The sequence below is a fragment of the Cervus elaphus genome, chromosome 13, assembly GCF_910594005.1.
Source record: "Cervus elaphus chromosome 13, mCerEla1.1, whole genome shotgun sequence".
In the NCBI taxonomy this organism is placed as follows: Eukaryota; Metazoa; Chordata; class Mammalia; order Artiodactyla; family Cervidae; genus Cervus; species Cervus elaphus.
Genome location: NC_057827.1, coordinates 25,180,052 through 25,203,107, shown reverse-complemented (window position 1 = coordinate 25,203,107; position 23,056 = coordinate 25,180,052). Strand labels below are relative to the sequence as shown.

At 55.5% G+C, this 23,056-nt stretch overlaps 3 protein-coding genes across 4 annotated transcripts; 2 read left to right on the top strand and 1 right to left on the bottom strand.

The window, feature by feature from the left end:
• Positions 1 to 2,483: 2,483 nt before the first annotated feature.
• Positions 2,484 to 4,118, bottom strand: HDDC3 (HD domain containing 3). Its single transcript, XM_043921403.1, has 4 exons — positions 3,963 to 4,118; positions 3,594 to 3,649; positions 3,246 to 3,486; positions 2,484 to 2,944 (listed from the first exon to the last, which is right to left on the bottom strand). The coding sequence occupies exons 1-4, from the start codon at positions 4,072 to 4,074 to the stop codon at positions 2,814 to 2,816; spliced, it is 540 nt and encodes a 179-aa protein (XP_043777338.1). The 5' UTR covers positions 4,075 to 4,118; the 3' UTR covers positions 2,484 to 2,813.
• Positions 4,119 to 5,579: 1,461 nt separating this feature from the next.
• LOC122706386 (protein shisa-like-1a) lies at positions 5,580 to 7,040 on the top strand. The gene is made up of 3 exons (XM_043921551.1): positions 5,580 to 5,682; positions 5,882 to 6,092; positions 6,845 to 7,040. The coding sequence occupies exons 1-3, from the start codon at positions 5,580 to 5,582 to the stop codon at positions 7,038 to 7,040; spliced, it is 510 nt and encodes a 169-aa protein (XP_043777486.1).
• Positions 7,041 to 7,115: 75 nt separating this feature from the next.
• UNC45A (unc-45 myosin chaperone A) lies at positions 7,116 to 22,811 on the top strand. Of its 2 annotated transcripts, none has more exons than XM_043921402.1 (20): positions 7,116 to 7,249; positions 7,484 to 7,645; positions 7,832 to 7,868; positions 8,148 to 8,323; positions 11,260 to 11,352; positions 11,850 to 12,017; positions 13,162 to 13,330; positions 13,597 to 13,767; positions 14,841 to 15,012; positions 15,995 to 16,295; positions 17,498 to 17,592; positions 18,010 to 18,151; positions 18,509 to 18,649; positions 19,144 to 19,271; positions 19,445 to 19,511; positions 19,916 to 20,029; positions 20,233 to 20,348; positions 21,661 to 21,778; positions 21,885 to 22,040; positions 22,196 to 22,811. In XM_043921402.1, exons 1-20 carry the CDS (start codon positions 7,244 to 7,246, stop codon positions 22,451 to 22,453), a joined length of 2,790 nt encoding a protein of 929 aa, XP_043777337.1. In that variant the 5' UTR covers positions 7,116 to 7,243; the 3' UTR covers positions 22,454 to 22,811. The 2 variants fall into 2 exon arrangements, with proteins under 2 accessions (XP_043777337.1, XP_043777335.1); XM_043921400.1 differs by having other exon boundaries at positions 7,178 to 7,294.
• Positions 22,812 to 23,056: the final 245 nt, after the last annotated feature.

Sequence of the window (23,056 nt, the reverse complement as noted above, 5' to 3'; positions counted from 1 at the left end):
AAGCTCCAATACTTTGGCCACCTGATGCAAAGAGCTGACTCATTGAAAAAGACCCTGATGCTAGGAAAGATTGAAGGGAGGAGGAGAAGGGGATGACAGAGGATGAGATGGTTGGATGGCATCATCAACTCAACGAACATGAGTTTGAGCAAGCTCTGGGAGATGGTGAAGGACAGGGAAGCCTGGCATGCTGCAGTCCATGGGGTTGCAAAGGCATCTGAGGCTAAGCGACTGAACAACAATGAGGCACAGGAAGCCTGTGTGGGGGTGGGAATGAGGCTTCCTTGGCATTTGGAACACGACAGGGTTGAAGATGGAAGACACAGCATTCAGCATGGAGGCCTGCAAAGCTCACTGATGGAGGAAAGACAGGTTTCCTTTGTCAGAATGCCTGGGGAAGTGCATTCAAACTGAATGAGTAGACACTTGTCCTGTTGCCCCCTCAACTAGTGCCTCAGAATGCTACATAAAATATTAAAAATGTAAAAGCATAGTCATACTCAAGAGGAAATCTCCTTTGACTACGAAAGGAGAGAACAACTACCGCCATGAGCAGAAGATGAGGCCGTGCAGATCCGGAGAAAAGGACAGATCCTCGGAGGGGCCAGAAATCTCTGTTGACCTAATTCTAGGCCAGAAGCAAAATCGTTTTTTGTTTTGGCCATGCTGCAAGGCTTATGGGATTTTTAGTTCCGCAACCAGGGATTCAACCCAGGCCCTTGGCAGTGAGAGCACAGTCTTAACCACTGGACTGCTTGGAAAGTCCCCAGACATATTCCCAGCCCAGCAAAAGCCAACGTAAGCATACAAGTAAATTGTGAAGCCCTCTATCTCAGAGATTTAAGGTAGTAATGTATTAATTTCCTGATGTCAATGGTTGTACTTTGGTTTATATAGACTGTTTTTGCTTGCATTGGGTGTTTGTTGCTGCTCGAAGGCTTTCTCTAGTTGTGGCAAGCAGGGGCTACTGTTTGTTATAGTGTGCAGGCTTCTCATTGTGGTGGTGGCTTCGCTTATGGAGCACAGGCTCTAGGCATGCGCAGGCTTCAGTAGATGCAGTGTGTGGGCCCTAGGGCATGGAGATAGTCATCGCTCCACACGGGCTTAGTTGCTGCACGCCTTGTGGAATCTTCCCGGACCATGGATCAAACCCCTGTACCCTGCCTTGACAGGCAGACTTTACCACTGAGCCACCAGGGAAGTCCTAGCGTGGCTGGAGTTAACCTCAATTGTGGTCAATCTTGTTTGGTTAAAAAGGCTCAGAGTGGCAAAAAGAGGGATTCTGGTCTGGACTTTGGCACTACTCTGTTTAGTCATTAACAGGTCTTCTCACCTCTCTGAGCTTCATATTTCATCTTTGTAAAGTGAGAACAATAACCCCTACCCTGCCTATCTCATCCAGTTATAAAGAACAATTAGGAAACACATGTGAAAAGAAAACATCAATCATCTTGTGACCAGGAAGTGGCCTTTGACCTAACAACCCTCCTCACCCCCGCAAGTGTACCTGTTTGGAGTGGGCTAATAACCCTCATCCAACCAGTCCATCCTAAAGGAGATCAGTCCTGGGTGTTCATTGGAAGGACTGATGCTGAAGCTGAAACTCCAATACTTTGGCCATCTCATACGAAGAGTTGACTCATTGGAAAAGACCCTGATGCTGGGAGGGATTGGGGGCAGGAGGAGAAGGGGACGACAGAGGATGAGATGGCTGGATGGCATCACCGACTCGATGGGCATGAGTTTGAGTAAACTCTGGGAGTTGGTGATGAACAGGGAGGCCTGGCGTGCTGTGATTCATGGGGTTGCAGAGACGACTGAGCAACTGAACTGAACTGAACTGAATAACCCTCAGCTGCTCAGCAGTGATCAACAACACTTCACTTGATCCCTTCAGGTGGACGCCTCGAAAAGCTCTCCCCCTTCTCCCAGACCCTGATGGGTTCCAAGGGTTGGTCAGTTCCCAGGCCACTTCCTGGGGCACCTGGAAGTTCCTGTCGCTTAGCAACAAAAGGAATCAGAGATGGGATGCTGGTGAGACAGGGTGGGGTGCCAATCACAGCAGGTTTCCGTGGCAACCTGGGGTATGAGGGACCCTCCCCCCCTCACAGGCCCTATCATGTTGCCGCTGGGGACTCTGCTGAGCAGACCTGCCAGTAAGCAGGGTGGCACTTCTTTCCAATACATATGTCAACTTCTTTCCCACCCGACTTCCTCAGTGAGGAAGCCTACCAATTTCTGAGCATCTATGTGTCAGGCATGTCACCTAGCTCAACCCTGATAGTTACACAACCTATCCCACTGATAAGGAAACCAAGCTCTGAGGGGGTTCAGGCCCTCAACCTGAGGGACCTATCCCAGAGGGTACACAGTTGGAATCCTGCCCTACTGAAGGGCAGATATCTCCTCCCGACACACACACACACACACACACATCAGTTCCCCACTGGGGAGGCTGGAGGAGGAGCAGCAGCAACTCAAAGCTTTATCCAAATGTTTTATTTTGCATAATGACTTTCAGACCAGCATTTATAGATAAGCCTAAGTCCCTGAGGGGCCAGAGATCCCACCTTGCAAAACAACAAAGAGACCCAAGGCCTGGAGAGGGGCAGTGAATGCATTAGAAATGGATGGGGCGCATCATCCCACAACCTGGGGCTCAGCTTTGTTGGTAGATCTTCAGAGTCAGAAAAGACACGTGTATTTGGTCTCTAATATCTGTGCTGAGCGAACCAGGGAGAGAGCTTGGGAGGCATGGAAAGGCTGGAGTATGCATCTTCTCTGGCCTGGGCAAGGATGGCTCCAAGCACCGCTCAGAGTGTCAGCCCCCGCTCCTTAAACAGCTGCCTTAGGGCCTCTTCCAGCTGTCGGTTTGTTCCCTGGAGCCCCTTCACCACCTGTGCCGCCCACTCGAAGTATTCCTGGACTCGGTGTTCAGACCATCCTGCGTAAAAGTGGACAGAAAACCGCTCCTGTTGATGTCCAGGAGTGCCCTGGATTTTGCCCACTTCCTGAGGGGCTTGGCGCGGGGCCATGAGTTCCTGATGGAAGGATTTGTGCTGAAAACTTACCGTTGGCCCAGCTTCTGTATTTCTACCGTATGAAAGATCAGAAGGGTCTGGTAAGATTAGTCTAGGGAATTAACAAGAACACTTGGGCTTTTATTCCAGGGGAACTGACCAACCTGTGCTTTCAAGATGGATACCCCTCCTTTTTCCCTCAGAGCAGGCGCGGGGAGAGCATACCCTCTGGGGTGCAGCGATTCAGGTCCCTCAGATTGTACAGCTTATCTGCCAGCTTCACCAGTTTAGCTCCGGGGCTGCTCTGGGGTGCCTGCTCCACCTGCAGCCGCTTTCTCTCCAGCTTGGGCAGAGTCTTGTCATCTGTCACCTCCTCCACCAGGCGCCGCACTTGGTCTCCAAAGTGCAGCTCCACCTCATCCAGGGTGGTGTCTGTGTCCTCCACTGTGTCATGGAGCAGGGCTGCCTGCGGACAGGCTCCCACTCAGTCCTGGGACGCCTGCCAAGGGGTGCCCGAAGCTGAATGGGGCCCCTGATCCCCAGCCCAGCCTCCTAGCAGAGGAGGAAAGTTACCTGTAACACCACAATGTCAGTGATCCCCGCCTCGTGGGTCAGGATCCGAGCCACACCTGACGGGGCAAAGCAGGAAGTCAGGAGGGGTTCAGGGCGGCGTCATGTGGGTTCTGCAGAGCCAGAGGAGGCCGCCCCTCACTAGCGGGGTGACCGTGGGCAAGTCCTTTACTTTTTTTTTTGGATGTCCACTGTACACTGGGAACAGCCATGCCGACCGCCCCAGGTCGCTGTGAGTCTTAAACACGAACTGTGTCTGGCACAAAGCTTGGTACCGACTAGGTGCCCGAGGAGTTGCGCGCCTTCCGCGTTCCCTTCCCGGTCCCCAACCCCAGGAGGCTATAGCCGTGGCTCCCCCGGCGGCGCGCCCACCGATAGGGTGGTTGATGTAGGGGGTCCCTTCGGGGTCCTTCCGCCGCTGCCGTTGGTGCTTGCGGGCCGCGAAGTCAGCAGCCTCCAGCAGCTGGGCCACCTCGGAGCCCATCGCGTAGGTGGGGCGGGTACCTTAGGTCCCAGGCGCCCGGGGAGCGTGGACCCAGCGCCCACAGCGCCCCCTGGCGCCGCGGAGGCCCGGGAGATGGTGGAGTCTGGTCTGGATGCGTTTTTCCGGGTCTGATGGGTGGGCCTTGGGTGTGGGAAGCAGCTGCCCACAGCATCGCAGCTGCTAGTTAACTGTGCTTTGCCGAGGGTGCAAGAAGAATATGGCCTGGCTCTCTGGGAGCCCGCAGCCTGGGGGAAGGAGGAAAACAGACAAGAAGACAGTGGCCTCACTGTGTCCGGAGCAGGAAAGCGCAGAGGACTGTGGTAACTTGGAGGGAGAGCAAGTCACCTAGCCTCTGGGCCAGAGACAACTTCTCTGGGGAGGACCCTCTCCCGCCATGAAAAGACAGTTTTCAAACTGCCAATGCTCTGAACATTCTCAAAGTTCTCTAAAAATAGTTCTCCCTGCAAGAATGGCTTGGTTGCTATGGGCAAAGAGGCCTCACACTAGTGTCCAGAAGACCCCTGGGATCTGACCTTCTGGAAATTGCAGCTTACAGTGGGAGCCCTCGGTGATGGTTTCAGACGTAGGCTCCCAGGCCGCAGTGCTGTTTCTGCAGGAACTGTTTTCTTTGCTCTCAGGTGCCACGAGCAAAATCTGCATGTCTTTCTTGTGCCATGAGGGTTCCCACTTCAGTCCCCAGGCACTGCTGTGGGGCCCTGGGGCTTATGATCATTGTCACTGTTGTTCTGAGAGCATGACGTTGTCAGACCTCAGTAGACACTACAACAACACAACACTGTGGGCTGGTGGCCTCTGGTCTTTTGGAGAAATCCCCTGTCTCAGCAGACAGTATCTATGAAGTATGAAGTTTGCTGAGACCAGGAGACCCTGGAAGAGCTGTCCCTGTGAAGTGGGGTTGGCTGATTGCTAAGTTTACTCCAGTTGATTAGCAGCTTTTGTACTCTGGCTGGTAGCTGGGGCCGATGAGGACTCAGGGGACAAGTTAACGAGAGCACTCGCTCTTGCTTTTCAGCTAGTCTTGGTGGTTGCCACGATGCAGAAGTTAGAGAGGGAAGCCCCAAACACTGAATACAAGGTCTCTGGGGCCTGAAATGGAACAAGCTGAATTCCCATGGCTTCCACGGCAGCCTGAAAGTTAAGAGTGGGTGGAGAGAAACATACCTGGTTCTAAATGCGTGTCTGTTCTTCAGGCTAGTGGCTCGACTCTTGGCTCATTCCTCATTCAGCCCTCCAGCCTTCTGAGCCTTTCCCCCTTCAGCTCAGAGAACCTTAGGCAGCGTGGAGCCACAATCCCCACATTTTTCAACAGAAGATAGAAACTCAGTCACTTCCATCTCTCGCTAGAGGTCTGTGACAGAGAAGCTTCAGGTTTGTGTTAACGGTGCTTTGATTTTTATTTCCTTACAGTCTGCATCTGTGGCTTAGAAATAGAGCTGTTGGGGTTTCTAGGACCAGGGCCGAGGTGGAAGTGTAGGTGACCTCTCATGGGCTTCCAGAGGCGGTCAGGCCCTCTGCTGACAGGCCTGTCGGTGGGGCTACTGCTGTTCTTCAGCTGGATGATGCGTGCTCAGCCGGCCTCCCTCTCAGGTACAGCACTCTCCTCTGCCCACCACCCCTTCCAGTACTTACTCTTTTAGCAGGTATAGGCTACTCTGGGGAGCTGGTGAGGAGAGAGAAAGCCTGCCCTTTTGATAATAGCTGACCCCTTTTACTCTCCAAAAGGGGTGAGTGGGATGTGGGTAGATCACTCCTGCCTGTCTCCAGCCCCCCTCACCCTTCCCTTCAGCTTTGGCCCACCACCCCCACCTGTGCCAGACCACCTGGGATGCTGATGGGCGTCACTACCCGGGTTTCTTCTGCCCTCGTCTCTCTGACACCCCGGAGGAAGCCTACTGCTGCCACCTGCAGGCTGCAGGGGGCTTCTGCTGCACTCAGGCTGAATTTGAGGCATTGAACCAGGTCAATCTGTCTGCCCTCCGGCCTCCTCCCATCTTCAGGTGAGAACTCCAACTCCAGAGCCACTGGTACGCTGACAGGGTGTTCCAGTATCTTGGACTCTGTTCCTAATTTCTGTAGTGGGAGGCTTGTAGTTTACAGACAGATCTCAAACATAAAATCACCCAAATACATGATTACAAAACAATCTGTGAAGGAAAAGTTCAGGGGGCTGTGAGAACGGGCAACAGGGAGTCACTGTAGGTGTTGTGTGGCAGGTGAGGTTGGACGGATGTCAATACTGAAAGGATCTTGCAATCTGGAGTACATGTATCTGGAGTTCAGTTCAGTCGCTCAGTCATGTCCGACTCTTTGCGACCCCATGGACTGCAGCACGCCAGGCGAGCTTGCTCAAACTCATGTCCATCGATGCCTTCCAACCATCTCATCCTCTATTGTCCCCTTCTGCTCCTGCCTTCAATCCTTCCCAGCATCAGGGTCCTTTCCAGTAAGTCAGTTCTTCGCATCAGGTGGCCAAAGTATTGGGAGTTTCAGCTTCAGCATTAGTCCGTCCAGTGAATATTCAGGACTGATTTCCTTTAGGATTGACTGGTTGGATCTCCTTGCAGTCGGGGTTTTCAATCCTAATCTGTCCGTGGATGACTTCAGGGTACCTGTGAGCTCCCTGAGTTTGTATTTACACATTCTGCACTTTTCTGGGTAGCTTTCTCCAGACTCTCGGGGGCTCTGTAACACACACGAAGCGGCGAGAACGGCCGGGGCCTGCATCCTGATACCCTCCCCTCTCTCACAGGGGTCCGGGCCCGCTCCTAGCGCTGAGCCTTTACAGCCTGCTGCTCGTGGCCCTGATGACGGCAGACCTTGTGCATTTCTGCCGCGTTCGGGGTCGGGGCCGGGACCGATGCAGAGACCTGGGCTCCAGCAGCCACCGGCGTCCCTCTAGGTCCTCCACCGCGCGCCCCCTGCAGGTCTCGGCGGGAACAGACTAAGCGCGCCCGGGGCCTCTTTGCGCCTGCGGACCGGGGCCCAGCACCGCCCCGCGCCTGGCGCGCTCTCGCCTTCGCCCCGCCCGTTCCCCCGCCCCCGCCTCTGACGCAAGACGGGGGCGGGGCAGCCGGCGGCGGATTCCCGAGTCTCGACCCACCCTGCTTCGGAGACTGCGCCTGCGCCCGCCCGGGACGTCTGTGGAACGATGACTGTGAGTGGTCCAGGGACCCCCGAGCCCCAGTCTGCCGACCCCGGAGTGCGTACCCATCTACCCATTCCTCTGGGCCATCTCCACTTCTCACCTGCTCGGGCGATTGCCGGGCCGCCTCCTCCCTCTCAGTTTGGCCCTCCATGGGACTCGCCCGCGACCCCCAGCGTCCTCTCCCAGTAGCTCCCCGTCTCACCCTGAGCCTACCTGCGACGTTTCCACGCGTTCCCTCCACAGGCCAGCTCAGTGGAACAGCTGCGGAAGGATGGCAACGAGCTGTTCAAATGCGGGGACTACGAAGGTGCCTTGACGGCCTACACGCAAGCCCTGGGTTTGGGCGCAACGCCCCAGGACCAGGCCATTCTGCATCGGAACCGGGCCGCCTGCCACCTCAAGCTGGTGAGGGAGCCGGCTGCTCTTCTCCTCGCCTGCCCGGCCCTCTTTTTCCCACCCCGCCGCTGCTCGGGCCCCCACACTTGTCACATGGCCTTTGGGCCTTTAGGTGATTCGAGAACAACCCTGTTGCCCAGTTTTGCCCGAAAAAGGAGATGACCAGCATCTCAAGCCCTGTTCTTTCTGTTCTAGGAAGATTACGAGAAAGCAGAAACGGAGGCAACCAAAGGTAGGGGAATGAGGGCCCTTGGGTGGAGCTGTGGGGCTTCTGGGGTGGGCAGCCCTCACTTTTTCCTTCTCTTTTCAGCCCTAAAACACATCTGCCTTCTCCCCACCACCCCCACTGGGCATCTCCTTTTCTGCAGCTACCCTCACCTTTTCTGAGGCTGAAATACTGAGCCCCACATCCGTCCCCCCACCTTCCTCTAGCCCTCGAGATCTTTCCCTACTGCTCTTGCCTGGAGATGGTGGCCTCTCGGGTGCTGACAGAGCTCCTGTTTGTGCTCAGCCATTGAAAAGGACGGCGGGGACGTCAAAGCACTCTACCGGCGAAGCCAAGCCCTAGAGAAACTGGGCCGCCTCGATCAGGCGGTCCTTGATCTGCAGAGATGTGTGAGCCTGGAGCCCAAGAACAAAGTTTTCCAGGAGGCCCTGCGGAACATCGCGGGCCAGATTCAGGAGAAGGTATGTGAGTAACTGGGAGAGCGAGGCCTTGACCAGTGGTAGAAGGGCACTGGAAAATGTATCTGGAGCGAAGGTATAATCACAGATCTCTGAAGAGGGGATACTGATGGCAAATGACCTTATAGAAGGATGCGCAACTTTGTCAGTGGTCACGAAAAAGCACATTGAAAGAACAGCAAGGTGCTATTCTTTTCAGTGGTCTGTTTGGCAAACATTTTTAACATCTAAAAAAAAATTATGTTTATTTTTGGCTGCTTTGGGTCTTAGTTGCTGCATGCAGGGTCTTTGATGCATTGTATGGGCTTCTCTCTAGTGATGCGTGGGCTCCAAAACAGGCGGACTTTGTAGTTGTGGTACGTGGGCTTAATTGCCACTCTGCATGTGAGATCATAGTGCCCTGACTAGGGATCAAATCCATGTCCCCTGAATTGGAAGGCAGATTGTTAACCACTCGCCACCGGGGAAGCCCTGTTTGGCAGACATGTAAAGTTTGTACACATTCCTAGAACGAGGAAGACAGACACTTATAGGGTGAGGTTGGGGGGATTGCGGGCTTGTTCACAACTGCTTTGGGGGGTGTAAATTGGTGCAGCTCCTTTGTAAGTCTTTTAGCACATCTCTTAAATTTGAGCATATCCTGTGATTCAGTATGTTTACTTCTTGCTATCTTCCCTAGAGAAGCCTCGTCCATGTATGCAAGCAGGTGTGTGTATGTTTGTTTCAGTCTTGTTCGTAGTAATGAAAAATTGGAACTTGTCAAAATGCCAAGCAATAGGGGAATGGCTAAACAGATTGAGTCACAAACTTATTACAGACACCTATACAGGTCAGGGAGCAACAGTTAGAACTGCACATGGAACAACAGACTCATTCCAAATAGGAAAAGGAGTGCATCAAGGCTGTATATTGTCACCCTGCTGTTTAACTTGCATGCAGAGTACATCATGAGAAATGCTGGGCTGGAAGAAGCACAAGCTGGAATCAAGATTGCCGGGAGAAATATCAATAACCTCAGATATGCAAACGACATCAACCTTATGGCAGAAAATGAAGAGGAACTAAAAAGCCTCTTGATGAAAGTGAAAGAGGAGAGTGAAAAAGTTGGCTTAAAGCTCAACATTCAGAAAACTAAGATCATGGCATCTGGTCCCATCACTTCATGGGAAACAGATGGGGAAACAGTGGTAACAGTGTCAGACTTTAATTTTTTGGGCTCCAAAATCACTGCAGATGGTGATTGCAGCCATGAAATTGAAAGACGCTTACTCCTTAGAAGAAAAGTAATGACCAACCTAGATAGCATATTAAAAAGCAGAGACATTACTTTGCCAACAAAGGTCCGTCTAGTGAAGGCTATGGTTTTTCCAGTGGTCATGTATGGATGTGAGAGTTGGACTGTGAAGAATGCTGAGTGCTGAAGAATTGATGCTTTTGTACTGTGGTGTTGGAGGAGACTCTTGGGAGTCCCTTGGACTGCAAGGAGATCCAACCAGTCCATCCTAAAGGGGATCAGTCCTAGGTGTTCATTGGAAGGACTGATGCTGAACCTAAAACTCCGATACTTTGGCCACTTCATGCGAAGACTTGACTCATTGGAAAAGACCCTGATGCCCAAGGGGTTGAGGCCAGGAGGAGAAGGGGACGACAGAGGATGAGATGGCTGGATGGCATCACCGACTCGATGGACATGAGTCTGAGTAGACTTCAGGAGTTGGTGATGGACAGGGAGGCCTGGCATGCTGCGGTTCATGGGGTCGCAAAGAGTTGGACACGACTGAGCAACTGAACTGAACTGAACTGATGTGTAGTTATTGAGAATAGGCAGATCGTCATGTATGGAGGTGGAAAGCTGACAGTGTGATATCATTTACGTTAAAACAATCCCCCATATATGCACCCAAAATAATACCACGTTTTTTTCCATAGGTTCAGTTGGGTATGTCATTACAAGGGAAAATTTTTTAAAAGAGAGACATCACAATGATAACAGTGTGACTGCTAGGGAAAGGAATGGGCTCGCAGGGGCTTTTCAAAAGAGATTTTGCTTCATCTGTTCATTGTTTAAAATAAAGAGACAATGTTTGTATGATTCACATATTTAAAAATTAAGGAGAAGAGAATCTAAAGAGCATCATTAACTATTTTCAAGTTGGAATTAGCCTGACAATTGGGTGTTAATGTGCTAACCCAGTAGAAGCAAGTAATATGATGGCAGACACCTTATCAAAAGATTGAGACCTGGGAAAGCAAATTATTTTCCTCTCAGCTTCAGCTCTGATCTGCGGGGGCTGCCTCGACCTCTGTGTTGAGAAGGATTAGGAGTCAGGTCACATGGGCCTCGGAGGGTATGGATCAGTGGTGTCTACCATGGATGCAGGAGGGGCAGTGGGGACACACATGTTAGGCATGTACGCTATCCACGCCCAGAACCCTGGGGAAGGAAAAGGCCTAGGATGAGGTTGGTCATCAGATTATTTTAAAAATCCATCAAAAAGAGAATCCTTGACCTAAACAGAGTATCAGCAACTTCATCATGACCTGCTGGCTCCCTTGCAGGAGGTATAAATGCCAATTCAGCGCCATGGGCGGTGCACCCAGACCACCACACAATACATGGCCCCCTGGGAGTGGGTTTTCTTGTGGCTAACAGGACGCCACCCTTCTGAATGGCACTGCCTTCAGCGTTGGCAACACCCCCTGCTGCCCAAGGAGGAAATAGCTCAGAGGAGAAAATAGCCCAGGGAAGTTTGGGAGAAGCTACCAGGCGAGTCTCTTCCTGCCCAAGGAAGCTGGGTGTGAGACCTGGGCCCAGACATCTGTGCTGTGCCCTCTGGAGTCAGGAGCCAGGCCTGGGGAGGAGCTGGAGAGAACAAAGAGGAAATGTGTTGTCTGGGGCCAAGCGGCAATTCCTCCCATGCTTTGCTGGTTTGTTGTAGGTGAGATACATGTCCTCAACGGATGCCAAAGTGGAGCAGATGTTTCAGATACTATTGGACCCACAAGAAAAAGGCACCGAGAAAAAGCAAAAGGTATGGACCTGGGCGAGTGGGGGCGGAGCTCCCCTAGTGCTCCCCACGCCTGCCTGTGTGTGTATGATGTTGGCCTAGGAGCTCCTGCTGGCCTGGTCTGCTGGCACATCACCCCTTAGGTGGTGCCGCTGGGCTCACAGAGCCTGAGTGTGGGCTCAGAGGGCCTGGGGCCTCAGTGTGGGCCACGGGGAGGGAGCCAGTGCTCCTGGAGCGCCTACTGGTGCTCAGGTCTCATGCCAGGAGCCAGGTGCCCAGAGGTGGCTGAGTCACAGACTTGGCCCTTCAGACTTTGCCAGGCACTTAAGACTCCATTTATGCCAACCATCAACTCCCAGAGCGAGCTCTTCCCTCTGCTCATAGAGGCGGAAGCTGGTGCTCAGAGTGGTGAAGTTCATGGCCACGGTCCCCGAGCGCAGTGGAAGCAGTGAGGTTCAGGCTGTCCTCTGTCTCCATGCCGTGTGCCGTGTTCACGTCACGATGCACTTCCTTTGACGCAGGCGTCTCAGAACCTGGTGGTGCTGGCCCGGGAGGATGCCGGGGCCGAGAAGATCTTCCGGAGCAACGGGGTTCAGCTCTTACAGCGCCTGCTGGACACGGGAGAGCCCGACCTGATGCTGGCAGCCCTGCGTACCCTAGTCGGCATTTGCTCTGAGCACCAGTCACGGGTGGGTGTGGTGGAGGGTCTAGCTACTGCCTCGGTCAGTCTGTCTGTCCATCCACTCATGTGGGATCTTAGTTCCCTGACCAGGGATTGAAGCCATGCCCCCTACATTGGGACCACAGAGTCTTAATCACTGGACCCCCAGGGAAGTCCCATAGCTCTCAACTTACAGGGCAAAGTATAAGGAGATACATAACAACGTAACAAGAGAGGCAACGTTAAAATGACAAAAAGACCAACGTGATTTGGGACAAAGTGAGGCCAGGAAAGAGTGTAAGCAGCCCGGGGACACCTTCTGAGCACGTGCGTCAGAAGGCTCACAAGTGTTGCCCTTGGCTCTCCTCAGAGATGCCTGGTCACTGATGCCCTCCTTGTCCGTGGTAAAAGCATGCTGCTTGCAAAGAATGGGGCACCTGTCCTTCCCTCGCCACCAGGCTGGCATTTTGCTTGGACAGAGGTCCTCACAGTGTGTGACATGGTGGGTCACCTGACCCACAGCATCTTCACCATCGAGTCAGTGACCGGATATGCAGGGCAGGACCCTGGGATGATTCTCCATGGAGACGGTGGGTGTCCCGCACAAACGGTTCAGCCAGCACACCCTGTCCCAGGCCGGTGTCACCAAGTCCCTGCTCCAGCTCTTGCCTGCGCCAGCTGGACTCCAGGAACAAGGACTTGCCCCTCAGTAGCTTTTAGAGGAGCCCACAGTTCCTAGATCAGGGGTGGAAATGTGAAACATCCTGTGAAAACTAGTCAGGCCAAGATTGGACTCTGTTTCTGGGTCTCCCAGAACTAAAACTGGTAAAATCACGTGAATTCTGCCCACCTCCTGCAGCCTTCCTGGGACCCTGTGGGATCTTAGTTCCCCGACCAGGGATTGAACCAATACCCCTTGTAGTGGAAACTCAGAGTCTTAACCACTGGACCGCCAGGGAAGTCCCTGGACTGTTTTCTTTAGGAAGCCCTTCCAACAGAGAATCTGGGTATCACCCAGGTCTTGCCCTTAGGCAGACCCACTTTGCTTTCCCAGGGAGCTGCTCTGTCCACTCACTTGTTCTCCCTTCTGGCCACCCTCTCCGACCCCGTTAGGGATCTCTGAAGCTGCCCTTTGCCAACCGGAGCTCTGTCCACCTCTCTCCCCCCACCAGACAGTGGCCACCCTGAGCGTGCTGGGAACCCGGCGGGTGGTCTCCATGCTGGGCGTGCAGAACCAGGCTGTGTCCCTGGCTGCCTGCCACCTGCTGCAGGTTATGTTCGATGCCCTCAAGGAAGGCGTCAAGAAGGGCTTCCGCGGCAAAGAAGGTGCCATCATTGTGGGTGAGTCAGTGGAAGCTGGCCTATGTCCTATGGGTGTTGCTGTCCTGGTGGGGAAGGGCTGAACTAGCCAGGTTGGCTACACCTGCAGGGTGTTCAGGAAAAGGCTTGTTGACAGTATCACACTCTAGGTTCTAAGGACCTGGGGTGCCTCTGGGGTAGGCTAGAAACCAGCGCCCAGGCTGCAGGTCCCCTCGCCCTACCAGGGAAGTTCAGGGTCAGACGGGGCTGGACCACTGTAGAGCTGGTGAATGTCTTCCTGTTGCCAGATCCTGCCCGGGAGCTGAAGGTCCTCATCAGTAACCTCCTGGAGCTCCTGACAGAGGTGGGGGTCTCGGGCCAAGGCCGAGACAATGCCCTGACCCTCCTGATTAAAGTGGTGCCCCGGAAGTCTCCCAAGGACCCCAACAACAGCCTCACCCTCTGGGTTATCGACCAAGGTAGGTGACAGAGTTTGAAAAAGAGAAAGGTACTTCCCTGGCAGTCCTGTGGTTAGGACTGTGCTTCCACTGCCGAGGACCTGGGTTTAATCTGTGGTTGGGGAACGAAGATCCCACATGCCAAGTGGCACAGCATATAAATAAGGAAATAAATAGAAACACAGGTAGATAGGGCTTCCCTGGTGGCTCAGATGGTAAAGAATCCTCTTGTCAATGCAGGAGGCGTGGTTCAGTCTCTGGGTTGGAACGATCCCCTGGAGAAGGGAATGGCAACCCACTCCAGTATTCTTGCCTAGAAAATCCCGTGCACAGAGGAGCCTGGTGGGCTACAGTCGTTGGGTCCCTAAGAGTTGGACGTAACTGAGCGACTAACAGTTATTGGCCATACACTGGAAGGTAGGTGAATAAATAGACCAAGCACATGTGTGGCATGTTGCTCAGATGGCTGGGCCTGCGTGGCCGCAGGAGCGGTTGCCCCCAGCACGTGTGTCTGCGCTGAAGTGCGTGTGCCCTGCTGTACCCTTCGGCGACATCGGCTCCTTCAGCCGTGTACGTGTGCGCTCGCCCACACGTCGAGCAGGCCCACGAGCAGGTTAACAGGGAGGCTGGGTCAGCCTTCTGTGTCAAGTTGTTTTCATTGTGTGTTACTTCTGTACACGGGGGGAAAATTCTTACAGTTAAAATAGAAGTTCACACTTCTCCTTTCCCCTAAAAAAATATAAGGAAATGTCGGCAGAGTCCCAGCGTGAGCACGCCTGTTGGGAACTCATCTTTTCTTGTTATCCCAATGATCCTATGAGGCATGAGGTTATTTTCCCTGCAGTTTTGCAGCCGTGAGGAACCTCCAAGCCCCAGAGCATTTGGCTCCACAGGCAGGACCAGCCCACAGGCCTAAGCTCTGAGGTCCTTCGCTGACCCCACACCTGCCCACCCACCCCTGTAGACAGCGGGTCTGCCAGCCCGATTCTGTGAGCCTGCCTGTACTCTGTGAGCTTGTGCCAGTGGAGACCTCTTCCCTTTGCCCATCAGGGTTGGAACTCGTGTTCTGCTGTCTGAATAGGGTGTCTTTTCAGGTCTGAAGAAGATCCTGGAGGTGGGGGGCTCTGTGCAGGACCCTCCTGGGGAGCTCACAGTGACAGCAAACAGCCGCATGAGCGCCTCCATTCTGCTCAGCAAGCTCTTCGATGACCTGAAGTGTGATGCCGAGAGGGAGAATTTCCACCGACTCTGTGAAAACTACATCAAGTAAGGGGGCCCTCCTATAGCCAGGGCTCCCTCGAGAGTGCTGACTCTTTGGGGAGAGACAGCAGTGAGAGGTTTCCCATCAGAGAAGCAGCCGTGGGGAGGACTTGTGAGAGTCAGAGCGGTCCCAAGGGCCACTTGTTGTTTCAGAGTCCCTCTGCGGGGACGTTCTTTCTTATTTATTTTTTTTCCCACACTGCTCAAAGTATCAGATCTGTCCCCTGACCAGGGCTCACACCCATTCCCCCTGCTGTGGAAGCACTGCCTTAATTACCGGACCGCCAGGGAGGTCCCCAAGGATATTCTTTCTTACGTCAGTTCTGCTCCAGTGCAGGCGGCTCATTGCTGCAGAATCTGCCTGCCAGTGCAAGAGATGAAAGAGACACGGGTTCAGTTCCTGGGTCGGGCAGATCTCCTGGAATAGGGAATGGCAACCCACTCTAGTATTCTTGCCTGGAGAATCCCACGCACAGAGGAGCCTGGCGGGCTACAGTCCACGGGGTCACAAAAAGTTGGACACAACTGAACATGCACAAGCGCTCAAGCCATCCAGTGCAGCCAGTGTCCTCTAGCACGTAGGGTTCACTGAGCACACGCTGTGTGTCCGTCCCGACACACCAGTGCTGCGTCAGTCCTCACCTTAAGGGCTCACAGCTAGGAGCAGACTGATGGACGACAAGCCATGGAGTAAGTGGCCCAAGTTCGGACCTCAGTGACTACAGGGAAGGAGACAGCGTGTGTGAGCGACAGCGACCTGCATTGACGGCAGGTCATCGGGGGTGGGGGTGGGACGTGAATGAAAGCCTGGATGCAGAGCCTCGGTGGCTGCCGTCCAGAGGGGTGGTGTCCTGGTCTTCCTGCTGGCAGCTTTTCTTGCTGTTGTTGCCCACATCCTGCAGATGCCTGGCCAGTGGAGGAGGCGGGAGGGAAGGGCAGTCTCTCTCTGCTGGCTGTGATGTGACAGCTGCCACCCTGTGCCCCGCAGGAGCTGGTTTGAGGGCCACGGGCTGGCCGGGAAGCTGCGGGCCATCCAGACAGTGTCCTGCCTCCTGCAGGGCCCATGCGACGCCGGCAACCGGGCCCTGGAGCTGAATGGCGTCATGGAGAGCGTGATTGCCCTGTGTGCCGCGGAAAAGGAGGAGGAGCAGCTGGTGGCCGTGGAGGCCCTGATCCACGCGGCCGGCAAGGCCAAGCGGGCCTCGTTCATCACGGCCAACGGCGTCTCGCTGCTAAAAGACCTGTACAAGCGCAGCGAGAAGGACAGCATCCGCATCCGGGCGCTGGTGGTGAGACGGGCAGGCCTGGGCTGAACCAGCAGGCGGCCAGGCCAGGGGCCCTGGCTGGCCAGTGTCTCAGGGTGCAGCCTCAGCACACGCTTGGTGAAAACAGGGGATGTGCAGGGCCTTGTTGAAGGGCCTCCCTGATCGCTCAAGACAGTAAAAAATACGCCTGCAGTGTGGGAGATCTGGGTTCCATCCCTGGGTTGAGAAGGTCCCATGGAGAAGGGAATGGCAATCCACTCCAGTATTCTTGCCTGGAGAATCCCATGGACAGAGGAGCCTGGCAGGCTACAGTCCATGGAGTCGCAAAGAGTTGGACACGACTGAGCCATTTTCACTTTGAGGGCCTTGTCAGGGCCAGAGCAGGGCCCTGGCTCCTCCTGGGGAGGAGGAGGAGGTGAACCTTGAACAGAGAGGACGCCTAAGAACGCAGGGCAGCCCGGGCTGCCCGCTGTGGGCAGTGGGAGCGTCTCTGGGAGGAGTCTGGAGGACACACTAGGCCAGGCAGGTCCGTGGCTGTGTGAACAGGCTGGGCTGCCAAGCAGCCCCCAGAGCCAGTGATCTAGGGAACACCTGACCCCTGTGAGCCTGTTGCAGCCCTGCCCCTGAAGGAGGCCTCCTCTTTGGGGGAGGAGGACCTTGTCCTGGGTTTCTCCCTCCCATGGGGGTCCTGGCCTCGGCTGAGGCACCTGTCTTCTCTCCACACATATCTTAGCTTTGCCCGTCAAGAGCTTCCTTGATGTGAGGTGGGAGGGAACAGAGCAAGTCCCGGTGCACATCAGGAGGGGGGCCCGGGCCAGCACAGTGGTCAGCATGTCAGTCTCTCCCAGATTCTATCACATGGCCACCCTAGCAGCTGGTTTTGTGGGCTTCCCAGGGGGCACTAGTGGTAAAGAATCTGCCTGCCAGTGCAGGAGACGTAAGATACGCGGTTTCAGTCCCTGGGTCGGGAAGATTCCCTGGAGGAGGGCGTGGCAACCCACTCCAGTATTCTTGCTTGGAGAATCCCATGGACAGAGGAGCCTGGCGGGCTGCAGTCCATGGGTCGCAAAGGGTTGGACACGACTGAGCGACTTAGCACAGCACAGTCCAGCTGGTGGCCTGGTGGGGGTGCGCCTGGCCCCCAGGGAGCCTGGCAGAGTGCCGGGGGGGAGCTCTGCCCTGCCTCTGTCCCTTGGCTAACAGCTGGTTCTCACCCTCTCTTGCAGGGGCTCTGTAAGCTCGGCTCGGCTGGAGGGACCGACTTTAGCATGAAGCAGTTTGCTGAAGGCTCCACTCTCAAGCTGGCCAAGCAGTGTCGAAAGTGAGTGGTTTATGGAGAAGGAAATGGCAACCCACTCCAGTATTCTTGCCTGGAAAAATCCATGGACAGAGGAGCCTGGCGGGCTGCAGTCCATGGGATTCCATGACTGAGCATGTGTGCACGAGGGTGGAGGGAGATGGGTTGGTAGCAATAAACAGGTAGAACAACAACAACAAAAAAAAGTAAGTGGTTTAGCACGGCCGTGGCTCCCTGCCTGCTGGCCAGACCTCAAGAGGAGAGGGGAATCCTCACTGCCCTGTCCTCCCCAGGCAGACCCTCCACGTGAACCACTTCCGTATGTGGTGGGGTTGCCCCAACCACTGGCTTTTCCCCCCTGGGTCCTGGGGCGCCCCTCCTGCCGCCCCCCGCCGCCCCCCTGCCCGTTCCGGTAGTCACCAGTGCCCTGCACGCCCCCAGGTGGCTGTGCAATGACCAGATGGACGTGGGCACGCGGCGCTGGGCGGTGGAAGGCCTGGCCTACCTCACCTTCGATGCTGACGTGAAGGAAGAGTTTGTGGAGGATGCAGCTGCCCTGAAGGCTCTGTTCCGGCTCAGCAAGGTAGCCCCTGGGTTCCTGCAGTCGTCCAGGGACGCTGACTCGGATTAGAGCCCAGAGGGCTTTCTTGGCAGGTTGTGGCCCACGGCGTTCGTGACACAGGTCGGTAGCCCGAGTGACTGCCCTGTGCAGCCTGGGCCTTCTGACCTGCACCAGCCGTGTCAGAAAGGATGCCCTCTGAGGAGGAGTCGGGGAGGTCTAGTGCATGAGCTCCCAAAGGCCACCCTGGGGCCTGGGAGGTGCCCGGATTCATCCTGGTGCCCAGGATGAGGGTAGAACTGGGAGCCTGGGCAGCGCTGACCCCAGTCCTGCTCTGCCCCGGGGCTGGCCGCTAACAGCCCCTCTGCCCCCTCCCGGCAGTCCGAGGAGAGGTCGGTGCTCTTCGCGGTGGCCTCTGCGCTGGTGAACTGCACCAACAGCTACGACTACGAGGAGCCGGACCCCAAGATGGTGGAGCTGGCCAAGTATGCCAAGCAGCATGTGCCCGAGCAGCACCCCAAGGTGAGGGGACCTCCGTGTCGTGGGGGCCAGTTGACCCAAGCCATCCACAGCAGATGCACCTTCTGTTTAAGCGGGTTTCTTTCTCTTTTAATCTTTTTTTAAACTTAGTTAATTTATGTAATTTATTTTTGGCTGCACTGGGTCTTTGTTGCGGCTCGGGCTTTTCTCTAGTTGCGGTGAGCGGGGGCTGCTCTCGAGTTGCCGTGTGCAGGCTCTCACTGCGGTGGCTTCTCTTGTTGCGGAGCATGGGCTCTAGAGCTCAGGCTCAGTAACTGTGACACACGGGCTTAGTTTCCTGCAGCATGTGGGATCTTCCCAGACCAGGGATGGAACCTGTGTCCCCTGCATCGGCAGGTGGCTTCTTAACCACCGGACCACCTGGGAAGTCCTCTTTCCCTTTGTTGCCATGCCCATCAACATGTGTCGTGAGAAGGGTTCCCCTTTCCCCTGCCTAATCAGCTGAGGTCCCTCTGCTCAGCTGCCTCGTTCCCCAGGACAAGCCGAGTTTCGTGCGGGCTCGGGTGAAGAAGCTGCTGGCGGCTGGTGTGGTGTCGGCCATGACGTGCATGGTGAAGACCGAGAGCCCTGTGCTGACCAGTTCCTGCAGGGAGCTGCTCTCCAGGTGAGCCTGCCCCCTGCCCATCAGCCTCCCTGCTGCTGATGAAACTACAGGGGGAGCCGTTGCTGAGGCAGTGGGCTCCTGGAGCAAGAGGGGCCACCCACCTGGCAGTCTTCCTTTGCTGCACCCGGGCCAGAGCTCTGACCTGCCTGCCCAGCTCGGCACTCTCCCCACAGGGTCTTCCTGGCTTTGGTGGAAGAGGTCGAGGACCGCGGCACTGTGGTTGCCCAGGGAGGGGGCAAGGTAAGCTGGCTCAGGCTCCTTCAGGATGCGCCATAAAACATGACTCAGTGGCTGCCACAGCAGAGGTCGGTGTTGGATGGGGACAGACAAGTGTCATTAGCAGCCAGCAGGAATGTATTCCTGATGCGTGAGTGATGCTGAAGGGCCCTGGACTTTGTGCCTATAGGGGTCTGAGCACTCCTGTGTCATCGGCCTTCCTGGCCCGTGCCCGGCACAGTCCACATCTAGCCCTTAATAAGTGTTTTCCAGAAGTGTCTGGGTAGCTTGCCGGAGGCCTCAGAAGTGAGAGGGTGTGAGTGGGCGTGTGGTCAAGCCCGGGGAGAGAGACGGGACAGGTGAGGGCGGCACAGACAGGGCCTCACGATCCTGGCTGCAGCCTGGGTGCTCATGGGCCTGTCCCACAGGCTCTGCTCCCACTGGCCCTGGAAGGCACCGACGTGGGGCAGACGAAGGCAGCCCAGGCTCTCGCTAAGCTCACCATCACCTCCAACCCAGAGATGACCTTTCCCGGCGAGCGGGTGTGTGTCTTCCTGCCCCAGCCCCGGCCTGTCCTCCACTCCCTGAGTGAAGGGCCCTCCTGGCCTTTCACTCAGGCTGTGGCTCCTCCACGGGGCCGTGGGGTGGGGAGGGTGACCTCTCGGGGGCTGGACTCCCATCTGCAGGGCCGGTGGGGTTGGGAGAACTGGGGTGGGTAGCCCTGATGCATGGGTGTGTATTCCAGATCTACGAGGTGGTCCGGCCCCTCGTCTCCCTGTTGCACCTCAACTGCTCCGGCCTGCAGAACTTCGAGGCGCTCATGGCTCTGACAAACCTGGCGGGGATCAGTGAGAGGCTTCGGTGAGGCCCTCGGGGATGCAGGGCCTGGGCAGGGCACCATGGTTTAGACCATTCCCAGGAAAGCACTTTACAGTTCTTTTTGTTGTTATTGTTAGTCAATTACTGAATTTATTTTTGGCTGTGCTGGGTCTTAGTTGCTCCACGCTGGCTTTCTGTAGGTGCAGTGAGCGGGGGTTACTCTTCATTGGGGTGCACGGGCTTCTGATTGTGTTAGCTTCTTTTGTAGCAGAGCACAGGCTCTAGGCGCCCCAGCACAGGCTTCAGTAGTTGTGGCACGTGGGCTTACAGTTGCTTCTCAGCATGTGGGATCTTCCCGGACCAGGGGTCGAACCCATGTCCCCGGCATGGCAGGCAGATTCTTATCCACTGGACCACCAGGGAAGTCCAACACTTTACAATTTGGAGTGCACTCCTCAGTTACTTATTTGCCAGACAGGCCGAGAGGCATGACTTGTGCAGTGTTCTGCGAGAGGGCAAGAAACTAGGCCGTAAGAGTGCAGGCCCTAGAGTCAGACCACATGGATTCAAATCCTGGCTTTACTGGTTATTAGTGTCTAACCTCACAAGTAACTTAACTCCTCTGTGCCTTAGTTTCCTTTGCTGTGAAATGGAATGGTTATATACCTATCTCATGAAGTAGCAGTGAGGAGGATTAAATGAGAAAATCCAGGTAAAAGCATTTACTACCTAGATGCCTGACTCCTAGCAATGTGTCCAAGCAGCACGTATTAGCTGCTGTCACTAATGATGAGACTACTCAGTCTCAGGCTCCCCTTCTGCAAAGTAGTAGTGAATCACATGTGCACCTTTACCACAGGGCTGTGGTGAAGATTTTTTTAAAAATATTTATTATTTGGCTGCGCCAGGTCATAGTTGCAGCATGCAGGATCTTAAGTTGTGGCACGTGAGATCTATTTCCCTGACCAGGGATGGAGCCGGGACCTCCTGCATTGGGAGCATGGAGTCTTAGCTACTGAACCGCCAGGGAAGTCCCTGTGGTGAGGATTAAGTAAGATAGTCCAAGTGCTGGGTCAGGGTGAGTGCTCAAACGTTAGATGTTAGCATCACCATCATCACCCCCAGGTATCCTAACTCCTAGTTGAGAGCATTTTCCAAGGTCCCTCGTGCTGTCTCCTCGGCCAGGTTAGAAGGCTGGAAACCACTGCCCGGTGGCTTCAGACCTGCGCAGGGCGGTCTCTGCATATTGCCCAGGGAAATCTTTGGCCCAGGGCTTGTTGTATGGGGAAACGGGCTGGGAGTGATGGATGCAAACGCCCTGGTGATGCCGATGCTTCCGCCCCTGGCCCCGCAGGCAGAAGATTCTGAAGGAGAAGGCCGTGCCCATGATCGAGGGCTACATGTTTGAGGAGCACGAGATGCTCCGCCGGGCGGCCACGGAATGCATGTGTAACTTGGCCATGAGCAAGGAGGTGAGGGCTGGTCCAGGCGGTCACGCCAGGCAGGCACGCAGGAGGACCCGGCCCTGGCTGGGCTTCTGCCCCATCTGACTTGGTCCTGCCCTACTTGTGGCCACAGGTGCAGGACCTCTTTGAAGCCACGGGCAACGACCGGCTGAAGCTGCTGGTGCTGTACAGTGGCGAGGACGACGAGCTGCTGCGGCGGGCGGCCGCCGGGGGCCTGGCTATGCTCACCTCCGTGCGGCCCTCGCTCTGCAGCCGCATCCCCCAAGTGGTCAGTGCCTCTTCTTGGTGGAGACAGGGGCGGTGGGCCAGGAAGCCCCAGCCTGCTGGCAGTCGGCTGGTGGAAGGCAGCCCCAGGGTGTGCGGGTGGTGTTCGCTGCCAGGGTTCCCTGCTGCTCTGTGGTCACACTGCCCTGTCTCCGGCAGACCACACACTGGCTGGAGATCCTGCAGGCCCTGCTGCTGAGCCCCAGCCAGGAGTTGCAGCACCGGGGCGCTGTGGTGGTGCTGAACATGGTGGAGGCCTCGAGGGAGATCGCCAGCACCCTGATGGAGAGCGAGGTGCTGGAGATCCTGTCGGTGCTGGCCAAGGACAAGGAGAGCCCGGTCACCAGGGCGGCCACAGCTTGTCTGGGGAAAGCGGTGGAATATGGCCTTATCAAGCCCAGCCAGGACGGAAAATGAGGGCCTGCCTCTCACACACGCTACCCATCACAGCACAAGGAGCAAGGACAGACTGGCTGGTGGGGGCTGGGATGCAAACATCTGGTCTCTCCTCCCCAGCTGCCCTTTGATGTCCTCTGTTCTGAGTCAGGGAACACGTTCACAGCCCTGCTCTCCCAGCACAGCCTCTGGCCTCACATGGCAGGGCACTTTTTCCTGTACTACTAAGACAGTTGGGAATGGGGATGGCGTGTCCTAATTCAGCCTGTGGGTTCCTGGCATTGGGAAGGACACAGCAAGCAGCCTCACCAGCTATGAGCATCACCCAAGCCTGCTAGCAGGACCACCTCTGATCTTCTAATAAAAGCTTGTGGAGGAATTTCATTGTGGTCCAGTGGTTAAGACTCTGTGTTTGCAAGGCAGGGGCTGCAGGTTCAGTTCCTGGTCGGAGAACTAAGGTCCCATGTGCCAACGTGGACAAAAAAAGAAAGTGCGTGGAACTCAAGTATGTGTTCTGTCATCGGCAGGGAGGGCTGGCAGTGGACCAGACTATGGAGCAGGAGCTAGGCATGATTGAGTAGTGTGGGCAGCTTTACAGCAGCACAGCCACCTCTAGGGAAGGAA